Source organism: Budorcas taxicolor, chromosome 2, assembly GCF_023091745.1.
Source record: "Budorcas taxicolor isolate Tak-1 chromosome 2, Takin1.1, whole genome shotgun sequence".
Classification (NCBI taxonomy): domain Eukaryota; kingdom Metazoa; phylum Chordata; class Mammalia; order Artiodactyla; family Bovidae; genus Budorcas; species Budorcas taxicolor.
In genome coordinates, this window is record NC_068911.1 from 15,630,272 (window position 1) to 15,642,657 (window position 12,386).

General features: G+C 56.0%; 1 protein-coding gene across 1 annotated transcript; it reads right to left on the bottom strand.

Moving 5' to 3' along the window:
- Nucleotides 1-583: 583 nt before the first annotated feature.
- On the bottom strand, nt 584-10,754 carry TRIM72 (tripartite motif containing 72). The gene is made up of 7 exons (XM_052635982.1): nt 10,513-10,754; nt 9,689-10,085; nt 6,414-6,509; nt 6,095-6,325; nt 5,606-5,628; nt 3,872-3,990; nt 584-2,778 (listed from the first exon to the last, which is right to left on the bottom strand). The coding sequence occupies exons 2-7, from the start codon at nt 10,076-10,078 to the stop codon at nt 2,183-2,185; spliced, it is 1,455 nt and encodes a 484-aa protein (XP_052491942.1). The 5' UTR covers nt 10,079-10,085; nt 10,513-10,754; the 3' UTR covers nt 584-2,182.
- Nucleotides 10,755-12,386: the final 1,632 nt, after the last annotated feature.

A 12,386-nucleotide genomic window follows, 5' to 3' on the forward strand; every position in this document is an offset into this window, starting at 1 on the left:
ATCCTTGGAAGTTTTGACAACTGAATCACATGACCATACTTGGAATTTTAGAAAGATTTGATGGGTCCATCAAGACTGAAGGCTGGACAGGCAATGAGAAGATTGTCATTGTTTACTTGCTCAGTCTTGTCCAACTCTTCGTGACACCATGGAATATAGCCTGCCAGGCTCCTCTGTCCATGGGATTTCCCAAGCAAGAATATTGGAGAGGGTTGCCATTTCCTTCTGCAGGGGATCTTCCTGACCCCGGGATCAAACTCGCAACTCCTGCATAGGCAGGCAGATTCTTTACCCCGAGCCACTGGAGAAGCCCCCATGAAAGGAAGTGAAAGTGTAGTCACTCAGTTGTGTCCAACTCTTTGTGACCCCGTGGACTGCAGCCCACCAGGCTCCTCTGTCCATGGGATTCTCCAGACAAGAATACTGGAATGGGTTACCATTCCCTTCTCCAGGGGATCTTCCCAACCCAGGTATCAAACCCTGTTCTCTAGAACTGCAGACAAAAATTCTTTATCATCTGGGTCACCCATACTGCCTAGCAATACGTCAGTCGTCTCCTGACACAGATTTAATTAGGAAGGAGTCAGACTGTAATCACGTTTATTCACACTGCTGGATTTGACCATCAACGAATCATCCCTTCACTTAACAGTTTTATTTTCTAACAAGAAAGAGCTTCTCAGATGAATTCTCTCTTGTGTCCCAGAGCCAGGGCGCAACAGGCCTTCCTCTTGGAGACGCAGCCAGGGGCGCACCCCCAGCCAGATCCTTTCTTACCCTACACCTTCCTCTCCCCTCCACCCCCAGAAAATTCCCACACTGGCGTCAGTTGCCAGAGGGTCCCAGACCTCACACAGCAGCAGCAGTAGCGACCCCACTGGTGATAGGAAATGGCCCAGGCCTTCATCCTTCCTTAGGATGGGAGGGGCAGCAGTCCCACCTGCCTGAACCCCCAAAGCGTCTCCCTCCAGGGAAGAGGGGCTCCCACTCTTGGCTTCAGTGGTTCTTTTAGACCCAAAGGCCTAAAAAAATGTTCACACTTAAGGAAGCAACTCAGGGAGGGAGGGTGATAAGATGGGGGCTTCCTCTCCTTCACAAGCAGCAGGGCCCAGGGCAGGGCTAGCATCAGGCTCTTTCTCTTGGTTGGCAACTGAGGGGATGGTGTCCTCCACACCTGAGACACTCAGTCAACATAATCCGGAGGCAAAGGGCAATAAGTGGGGGGTCAGTTTATTCACCCAGCAAAGGCTCTGGCTTCCCAGGTGGCACTAGTGGTGAAGAGCCCGCCTGCCAATGCAGGAGACGCAGGTCCGATCCCTGGGTCAGGAAGATCCCCTGCATGAGGGTGTGGCAACCCACTCCAGTATTCTTGCCTGGAGAATCCTATGGACAGAGGAGCCTGGCGGGCTGCAGTCCACAGGGTCGCAAAGAGTCGGACACAACTGAAGCACTTTGGCACACGGGCTCTGACAGTTTTTAAATGGCTGTGGCCTGGAGGAACGTATTTTGGGTTTTCTACGCATCATGGCTGACAGCTTTGTGATAACTCTGTGTAAGAGCAAGCTGACTGAACAGAAGGCCGGCTGAGTTGGCAACGCTTCAGGTGTGATCCAGCTTGTGAGAGGCAGCATCAGCGGCCCCTGAGGACTTGCTAGAAAGGCCCACTTTTGACCCACCCCTGACGTACTGAACCAGAAATTCTGCCCTCTGGGCTTTAGCCAAGGCATTCCGAGGTGCTCTGAAAAGGTGACCTTGGTGCATATGCTCCAGTTGGAGAATCACCCCAGTGGACGGCCTCTTGCCTGGTGAGACCAGACCTGACTTCGGAGGCCCTCCAAGGCGGAAAGGAGCGGGAGGCTTCCGGGCCTCCTGACTCCCACAGAGTTCTCGAGCTCCTCCCCTCCCTCCTCCCCAGGCCCCCTGACCTTCCTCAATCTCAGCTTCTTGCCTGATCGCTGGTGTTCCCAGGTTCGCCAGCTAGAGTTTCTCCACTGACCTGACTTCAGGTCTCCCCTTCCCATCACCACCCCAACCCCTGGCTGGCTGTCCCCTGCACATGCCAACCCCCAACTTCTCAGAACGTTTGGAGTCCCGTCCCCAACCCCCTCCGCCCTGACTTCAACCCCGGGACCCCGACCAGGCCGGCAGGGCCCCCCACCCCTCCCCGAACCCGACCGGCAGCTCAAGCCTCCGAGCCCGAGCCGGAGCCGCCGCCGACGTCGGGCCCCACGAGCAGCAGCGGCTGCGCATTTTTGCCCTTGTCGTGCCAGCACACGTCGAAGAAGGGGTACACTGGCCCCGGCAGGCGCTCATGGAAGGCGAAGAGCAGCTCCAGCGCGTCGGGGTCGCTGGCGTCGTAGAAGGAGAGGACGCCGTCGCCGAAGCTCAGGTAGATGCCAATGCGCGTGGGCCGCCTCTCTGGGGTGCGCAGCGCGCGCGGTTCCTTGGCTTCGACGTGAGCCTCCAGGATCTTGCCGTCGCGCAGCCCGAGCAGCCAGAGCCCCTGCGAGGGCACCGCTTGCAGCCGGCCGCGGCGACCGGCCTGGGCGCCGATCACGCCCAGCGCCCAGCGCGGCTTGTCGCCCACCTCCACCTCCCAGTAGTGCTCGCCCTCGGAGAGCAGCTGGTGCGTCACCACCGCCACCGCCTTGTCGAACTGGCGGGGGTCCTCTCCGGCTGGCGGCGCCTTTTGCTCCGAGCACTCCACGCGGCGGCCCGAATTGGACAGCACCAGGCTCGGGTGGGCCGTGCTCGGGTCAAAGGTCAGCTCCTGCAGCGCTGCCACCGAAAGGAAGCGAGTCAGACCCGGCGGATGGGCTTCCCTGAGCGCCTTCTCCCAACCCGCCTGTTGGGGGCGCAGCTCCTCTCATCCTCCCAGCATCTCTGGGCAGTGAGCCCCGCCTCCGCTTCCTGACTCGGGCCAAAGGCCACACCTCTCAGGGCTTCAGTTTGTTCAGCTGTAAAATGAGGCCATAATTCCCTCCTTCCAGGGTTGTGGGGAGGACTAAGTGGATACAAGGCCGTGGCACTCACCATCTAAGGCCTTAGAGCAGGAGATAGTCAGGAAGCCTGGTCCTAAGCTAGTCTCAACCTCACCCGGCTGTGTGACCAAGTCAGGTTTGACCAGTCTCTGGGCCTTAGTCTTCTCTTGGCTAAAGCAGAGGTCCCTCCATTCCCCCCAGTGAGGCCGGGTATATATCTGCTGGAGCTCTAGCTCCCCAATGGGCTCTAGCTCTTGCAGAGAAAAAGCCCTTGGGTCTCCCGGGCCAGAGGCCAGAGTCAGTGTCTGACCCCAGGGTTCCAGCTCCGCAGGTCCTCAGCTCCCAGTGAGCAGGGCGTATCATCCCCACTTGTGGGGCACAGCAGGGGCAGGGCAGGTCCATGGGTCTTGCAAGGCTCAGACCCAGGCCCCAGCTTCCCCTGCTGCCGGCAGCAGCATTCTTTCAGTAAGCAGGACTTACTGTCAGGACTTCCCTGGTGGTCCAGTGGCTAAGATTCTGCACTCCCAATGCAGGGTGCCTGAGGTTTGATCCCTGGTTGGAGAACTAAATCCTACAGCCAGGAACTAAAGACTCCACATGCCACAGTGAAGATGGAAGAGCCTTTATGCCCAGCTAAGATCCAGTGGCACGGCCAAAAAAAAAAAACCAGTGCCCTCTCCATGTCAGTCAGCCCCCCGAAAACCCCATGTGCTTTAAAGGCCTTCTCTGAGCACAGGTTACAAGAGTGCTAACCCCGAGGGAAAGGGGCAGTGGGCACCTTCTAGGGTGATCTCCCCAGTTGGGATTGAGAGGCCTCTCTGTATGTGGCTGGGGCCTCCCATCAACCACAGCATCACAAGCACAAGCCCACCCTGGGCCCCTCCCAGTACCTGGCATCAGAGCCCGGAACATCTTCCTCCACACCTGGAATTTGAAGTCATCTGAGATGATGGGCAGCTGGATGTCCAGACGGGCAGGTGGTGGTGACTCTGCCAGGATCTTCTGCAGCCTGGGGGTGGGGAGAGGGGAGGAAGGGTCGGTGAAGGGACTCCCTGGGAGAGGCACAGAGTAGGAGGAGGGCAAGGGGCAGTAGCTAGAAGACAGGAGGAAGGAGCTGTGGTCAAGTTCCAGGATGTGCCCCTCCCCCATCATACCCTGGTTTAAAGCTCTTCTGTTTTCATTTGTTTGGAAAGATAAAAAAGGTGTGGAGATGGATGGTGGTGATAGTTACACAGTAATGTGAATGTACTTAATGCCACTGAACTTAAAATGTACCCTAAAAAAAAAAAAAGGTTAAAATGGGGAATTTCCTGGCAGCCCAGTGGTTAGGACTGTGCCCTTTCACTGCTGATCCCTGGTCAGGAAACTAAGACCCTGGAAGCCACACAGTGAGTCCAAAAAAAAAAAAAAAAAAGGTTAAAATGGTAAATTTTACATTATATTTTGTTGTTTTTATTGTTTAGTCTCTAAGTCATGTCCAACAAGATCAAACCAGCCAGTCCTAAAGGAAATCAGTCCTAAATATTCATTGGAAGGACTGATGCTGAAGCTGAAACTCCAATACTTTGGCTACCTGATGCAAAGAACTGATTCATTGGGAAAAAAAAACACTGATGCTGGGAAAGATTGAAGGCAGGAGGAGAAGGGGATGACAGAGGATGAGATGGTTGGATGGCATCACGGACTCAATGGACATGAGTTTGAACAAGCTCCAGGAGTTGGTGATAGATAGGGAAACCTGGCTTGCTGCAGTCCCTGGGGTTACAAAGATGGACACAACTGAGCAACTGAATTGAACTGGGGTAGGGTTAGGGTTAGTCCATGGGATTTTCCAGGCAAGAATACTGGAGTGAGTTGCCATTTCCTCCTCCAGGGGATCTTCCTGACCCAGGGATTGAACCCATGTCTCCTGCATTGGCAAGCAGATTCTTTACCACTAAGCCACCAGGGAAGCCCATGTATATTTTACCAGTATTTTTTCAAAGCCTTCTCTTGGGATAAGGTCCAGCTCCTCCCCTCTTCACAGTTTGGCCCCCTCCAGCCACACCAGCTTCATCTTCACTTCCTCTTAGCAGTCTGCACTTGCTGTTCCCTCTGCCTCCAATGCTCTTCCACCAACTCTTTACTTGCATGCTATGTCGCTTCAGCCATGTCTGACTTTTTGCAACCCTATGGACAGTAGCCCACCAGCCTCCTCTGTCCATGGGATTCTCTAGGCAAGAATATTGGAGTGGGTTGCCATGCCCTCCTCCAGGGGATCTTTCCAACCCAGGGATCAAATCCACGTCTGGTGGGTTCTTTACCGCCAGCACCACCTGGGAAGCCTGTTCACTCCTTCAGCATCCAGCTCTAACGTGCACACCTTTGGAAAGCCTGGCCCCGCCACCACCCCCACTCCCACCCCCAGCCCCCAACAGCAGCACTGAGTGATGCCTGTATCCCTGCCCACATCTGTCTCCAGCAGTGGTCTGGGAGGTCCCTGAGGAGAAAGACAGGTCAAGTTCATATCCACACAAAGTGCAGGGGAATCCCAGTGGACTGAATGGGAGGAGAGGGTGAACCAGCCAGTGTCCCTGGCAGACAAGGGCAAGATGGGAAAGGGGGCAGGGCCAGGTTGATCTCACCTGCTGGTCACCAGGCAGTATTTCTGGAATGAGAGAAAGAGAGAATGGAGGTGAGCAGGCAGGGGGGACACTGGGGGCTTCTGAAGCTGGGGCAGAACACAGAAATGCTGGGTGTGGGGTCAGGAAGAATCAGAAAAGACAAAAGAAACCCAGAATTAAAGGCCACCCCTAGCCCTTTACTGTGGCGTGAATTAGAAAAAATACACCCTTCCTCAAGAAACTAATTCCACCTGATAAAAAAGTGTCCTAATAAAAATGCAGACCTACAAAGTCCCTGATACGAATGATGCCCCCTTAGATACAGCGTCCTTGGGCAGTGCCCCACCTAAACAACCAGAAGGGCCATCCTGGGGCTCACCCCTCCTTGGTATGTGACGCTGGCTCATCCTTGCCTGTCTCTGTACCTCGGGCTCCCTATGTGACAACGGAATGAGGTCTCCAAAGCCTAAACCCTGGCTGAGGGGCAGAGGGAAGCCATCCAATGCTCACCATGAGGAACTCTGTCTGCGGCTTGTCTGCCACCTCCTCCAGCACCTTCTCCATCTGCCGCAGCTGTTCCAGGTAAGAGTTCAGGCTCCCCAGCTCCCGCCGCAAGGCGACCCCCGCCTCACCCCGCACTCGCTCAGCTTCACGGTCCAAGGAGCCCTCCAGGGCAGCCAGGAACAAACGCATCTTGCCCAGTTGTTCCCCCACTGCCCCCCTGAACTGACGCACCGTCTCCTGGGGGGGCAGACAGGAAAGAGCATTTGGCTGGGGACCCCCAGCCTGGACCCCCAGTCCCTGGGCTCTGCTGGGACGAGTCCCTCACCTCCACTTCCAGCAGCTGATGCTCCAGCAGGGCCACACTCTTCTCCTTCCGCATACAAGCCTCCTGCAGCTGTATCTTCTGCTGTGGGAGCTGCGTCTGGTGGAGGGAGGGCAGATATAAAGAAGTGATGCGACCGCCCACCTCCCCCACCAAACCCACACCTCCCCGCCTTAACCCGCCCCCTCTGGCTCAGCCTCAATGCCAGCTCCTCTTCCAGCCAGGCTGGCAACTTATGCCCCAAACACATTTGCTGGTCTCAAGCACTTGCCAGTACCAGTTCTGAGGTCTGGAATGTCCCCCCTTCCCATTGTCTATCTCCATTAAGTCCTCCCCAGCCTTGTCTTTCCTGATTGCATCCCCCCAGCAGGCAGCCCCTCAGCATAGATCTTTGGGAAGACGATTATCACAGATGTAGTTGGGTCCCCTCCCCCGGAGAGGTAAGGGCTTGGCACATAGCGGGTTTCAGGGGGTAGTGGAGGATGTGTACAAGAGACAGGCAGCCTCCCCCTATTCCTGCCCTTCACCCTATACCTAAAAGCAGAATCTTAGCAAAACCCTCTAACCAGCCTCCCTGCACACTTGTAGGCTCTGAGGGCAGTAGTGTAGTGTGAGTTGCTCAGTCATGTCTGTCTCTTTGCGACCCCATGGACCCACCAGGCTCCTTTGTCCATGAAATTCTCCAGGCAAGAATACTGGAGCCATTCTCTTCTCCAGGAGTTCTTTCCAACCCAAGGATCAAACCCAGGTCTCCTGTATTGCAGGCGGTTTCTTTACTGTTTGAGCCACCCAACAGGGTTTCCCTGGTTCTGAGGGTAGGCAATTGAATAAAAATGTCTTCTGGGACTTCCCTGGAAGTCCAGTGGTTAAGACTCGGAGCTGCCAATGCAGGGGGCATAGGTTCTATCCCTGGTTGAGGAACTAAGATCCCACAGGCAGTGCAGCATGGCCAAAAGCTTAAAAACAATGTCTTCTGCATGGACAAACCAAACAAACCTGTGGGCCAGCTCCTACTCTAGGTCTGTCTGTTTGGGATCCTGAAATGCAGGCATAGGGGAGTTCCTAATACCTCCAGCCAAAGACAGTTTGCTGGGAGGTGCACGGCCCTGAAATCAGACGGTTCCAGTCCTGTCACCCTGACTTCCAACCTCAATTTTCCACTTTTGCAGAATGGGGACGGTTATCCCCCACCTACCTTACCTATGGTTTGGGGGACAAATTGGCAGCCTCCTCCCCACCTCCCCTAAAGGAAACTAGGAGACCCTCTAAGTACTGTTGGCTATGAGTCCCCACCAAAATTGGACCATGGGCTACTGCGGCCGGCTGCCAGGTCAGTCTCCTTCCCCAGACATCTCCCAGGGCCACAGCCCTGTCTGCTGCTGGGCAGGGTAGCCCTGGAGGCTCTCAGCCATCTGATGTGAGATGAGCCATCATCATGGGTGACAGAGCTGAGCCGTGGGGACCAAGCACGATGGCACCGTAGAGGCTAGGGGCTGAACAGAGAAGGCTCTTGGAACATCCCATGGTGAGGAGGTGTGGGGAGCAGTGCTCGACACAGTGCATGATGGGTCTCACCAACAGGCTGGTGTCCTTCTACTCTGAGGCAAGCAGGAGGAGGACACATGACTTTGGGGGTTGTGAGTCCCCTGATGCCCACCAGATCCCATCCAGTCACTCTTGAGTCTTGGCACATATTCTCTGGACCAACCCATCTTCCTCCCCAAGGACCCAGGTGTTCTGCTCTACCCCAGGTTTCTTGTCCATCATGTGGCTCGGATGATAAAGAATCCGCCTGCAACATGGAAGTCGTGGGTTCGATCCCTAGGTTGGGAAGATTCCCTGGAGAAGGAAATGGCAACCCACTCCAGTATTCTTGCCTGGAGAATTCCATGGACAGAGGAGCCTGGCAGGCTACTGTCTATGGGGTCACAAAGAGTCAGACACACTTTCACTTTTCCCCCTCCTTCCAGGAATCTCTACTTCAGACCTCCAGCTACCCCCTCCCTGGGGCTTAGGATGGACTGATACAGACTCTGAAAGACTGTATCCTAACCCGCCTGCCCCTTTGAGGCTTCTGGGCTCCCTGGTGCCCCGTTCCACTTCATGGACTCTCTTCTCTTTTTGCAGATAAAGATGGATGAGGATAGGCATTCTGGGGTCACCAGCAGAGGGGAGCCTGGGTTGGGTGGGCTCCTGGGAGGAGGAGCCTCCTGCAGTGGGCTAGGGGACTACAAGCCAGCACCCCAAGGGACTGGCAAGGCTGGAGCGGGAGGGATGGTGAGGCTGGGCCCCTGGAGGATTTGGGGGGCCTAAGGGCGGGGTCTACCCCATCTAGAAGTCTGGAGACCAAGGAGAAGTGTCTTGCAACGCTGAATTTATGGGCAAAGATTACCCGCCCCCGACTCTCAACAGCTGCCTGAAGAGAGTGGCAGCTTCTCCACGCAGAGACGGTGGACTGCTCCAAGCCTCCGGACCCCGCCTCCGCCAAGCCCTGCACCTGTCGTTTATTCTTCCAACAACCCTATAAATGGCTTCATGACATATCTCCCTGGGCCCGTGTATACACATACACTCCTGTAGCTCTACATGCGTGTGATCTGCCACACGTACGCCAGGCGAGCCAGCGTGTGCCTGCGTCTCCATTTGCCAGTGTCTGGGCATCCGCAGAGATGGCAAACCTAGGGGGCGCGCACAACTGTGTGTGGAGGCTGGAGGTGTTCGGAACTTCCAGCTCCAACACAAAAACAGCCTGCACTTGGGTCTCGGTACCAACTCGGGGCTGTGCACAGAGTTGCCCGCGCAGGCGTGCCTTGGCCTCCCAGGTCCCTTTGGGTGAGGCTCCATCTGGTAACTGTCAGGTCATTACAAGCTTGGCAGCTCCAGGGGAGCAGGAGCGGGGCGGTCCCGGACAGCGAGGCCCTTCTTATCCAGGGCTACGCCCAGCAGCCGAGCCTGTTCGCGTGGGCCGCGAGCACCGACCCTGTCCTCCGCTAGGGCCCCTGCGAGGCAGACTCGGCTCTGCCGCTGCGCTCCTCTCGCATCCCCGCGTGCGCTCCAGTGGCCGCGCTCGTCTCGCCGAGGCCGGTCTCCGAGCGCTTCTTCCAGGCTCTGGTCTCCGTCAGGCTCCGCCTTCAGCTCATCTTCCCTAGACGCCCCGCCCCGCCCGCGTCCCTGGCATCTCCAGGCGCCCCGGGCCCTGAAGTTGAGGTCGGATCGTCCCGACCCTGGCCGGTCCAACCATCCCATCCGACCCCGACCCCCGCCGGAGGGGCCCGCACCTTGAGGCGCGCGTGGGCTTCGGCGGCCGGCAGCAGGCGGTGGCCGCGGTGAGAGCCGAGCGAGGCGCACACGCCGCACACGAGCACGCGGTCCTGCTCGCAGTAGATGCTCAGGGGGTCCAGGTGCTCCTCGCAGTGGCCCTGCGGCACCTGCGCCAGCCCCTCCACCAGACGCGCCAGCTGCAGGTTGGTGCTGAGCGCCTGCGGCCGCGTAGGGGCCTGGCAGCTCGGGCAGAGCACCGTGCCGTCCTCCGCCGGCTCCCCGGCCACGCGGCTCAGGCAGGCGCGACAGAAGCTGTGGCCACACTCGGCCGTTACGGGCGCGTCGAACAGCTGCAGGCACAGCGGGCAGGACAGCTCCTGGTGCAGGAGGCCGGGCGCGGCCGACATGGCGGGCCTGCATGGAGGAGGGGTCTGTCAGGGAGGCGAGACCGGGCCCAACCTCCAGAGGCCTCTCAACCCACACAGAAAGGGACTCTGGCTCAGGCCAAGGGAGAAAGGGAGACTCCCTTTCAGGCCCAAAGGCAACCTCAACTCATTTATCTGCCCCAGCCCACCCCTCCACCCCACCCAAATAGCCCCTGTCAGGGACCTGGCTCAATCCCCCTTCCTCAACATGAGGCTGGCTTTCAAACCCTGTCCTACCCCCAAGTGTCCTTCCCCTGACTTGGCCCCTGGCCTCAGCCCCAACCCCAAATCCTCCAGAGTCCCTGCCCTCTCCTCTTCTCTCACCTCTCCAGGACTCACAGCAAGCCCCTGTCCCCCTGTCCCTCCCCTTCCCCTTATCCCCAGCCACCATCCCCCACCAGGACCCCTGGACTCACAGGTCTGGCTGGAGATCTTGGCTAAAAAGAGACTCCCAAGAGGCCCAGTCAAGGTCAAGCCTAACTGTAGGTGGCTCAGAGAGCTTTGTCTCAAGAGAAGCAAGCACCAGTCTCAGAGCAAGGTCGTGGGACACCACGGGTGATGGGCGCACAGTGAAGAGCAGACAGACCCTCCCAGGCTGAGCCCTGGCCCCAGCACTATATATAGGTTGCCCGGCCTATCCCCTCACATCACTTCTGGAAACTGCTCTAAAAGTGAGGACTGAGCAGTCAGCGGACAAGCGTCACATGGAAAAGCCACCTGTCGTGGCCCATCACACTCTGCTGTCCCCTGCCCAGCCTGGAGCCAGAACTCAGAGCTAGCAGAGAGACAGGGCCTCTGAAACCACGGAAAAGATAGAAACCTGATTGGCAGGAGTCTCTGCTTTCTGCTTTCTCCCCAGCCTCACCGTTTCCAGCCTCCCCTGTTCCCTGCCTGTGGCCCCTCCCCAGCTTATCACCCACTGATTCCCCAAACTTAAGGCACAAAGTCACACAGGACAGAATCTCCTCCAACCCCGAAAGCCTTCCTTCCTGCAGGACTGAGGGGACGCTCTTCCCCCAGCTGGAGTTTCCAGTGCTCAGCACAAGCCCTAGGGCCACGTGGGCCTCCCTCAGTGCTCAGGAAAGGAATGACAGAGGGACAGTTGAATTAATGAATGAGCTATATCCAGGGCCAGAGGTCAAAACTCGTTCCTGCTCTGGGAGCCTCGAGGCTTATCCTTCAGATCTCAGTGTAAATTGCATTCAGCATAAAAACCAAAGTCCTCTTACCCTGTTCATCACTCACCTCTCCCCCTGCTCACTCCAGCCTTGCCCTTTGCACTTCTAACCCCCCTGCCTGGAACATTCTTGAAAACCCTGTTATTGGAAGCTGCTGCATAGCACAGGGAGCTCAGTCTGATGTTTTGTGATGACCTGGAGGGGTAGGATGAGGGGATGGGAAGGCAGCTCAAGAGAGAGGGGATGTATGTATACTTAGAGCTGATAAACTTTGTTGTACAGCAGAAACTAACACAATATTGTAAAGCAATTTTATTCCATTAAAATATAAATAAAACACAGTTTGGGCGTGACCATTTCCCTCCCTCCCTCAGATCTTTCCCCAATGTCACCATTTTCAGTGGGGCTTTTCCTAACTCCCTGATTTTAAATCTCACACCTTCCTTCCTCGATTTATTTTTCTCCGTAACATTTATCACAGTCTGACACAAACATATTTCACTTGTTAGTTTCTTGTCTGTCTTCTCCTACCAGAACATAAGTTTTGTTCATTGCTCCTCTCCAACTTCCAACAAAGTCTGGGGCACATAGCAGTTACTCAGTAAACACTCAATGAATGAAAAATCACAAGGACTCACTCTGTCCTTCTCTTCTGACCTCTCAGCATTTTCCTGGATTTATTTCCCCCTCGACCACTCTCTGTTTCTGTTAGCCTGAGTTTCCCTAAGAGTCAGATCAATTGTCCCATGAGAGTAACCAGGTACCCCCACCACAGGTGAGAAAAAAGATGATATTATTTCCCCTGATTATAAAGGAGGAGGCAGCTGTCCCCCGCTCCCCTTCTTCAAGGTCATCACACTCCAACTTTTTGGCAAGTAAATGAATCTCCCCAGAAGCCAGAGAGCTCCTAGCACACCTTCTCTTTTGTGACTCACCTGTAAGTTCTTCAGCTCATTCCTTCTTTATTTTTAGTTAATTAATTAATTAATTTGGCTGCATGGGGTCTTTGCTGCTGCATGCCAGAATCTTCATTGCGTCATTTGGAATCTTTCATTATGGCGCATTCTAGATGCTTGGACTTGGTTGCTCTGTAGCATGTGGGATCTTTCTCC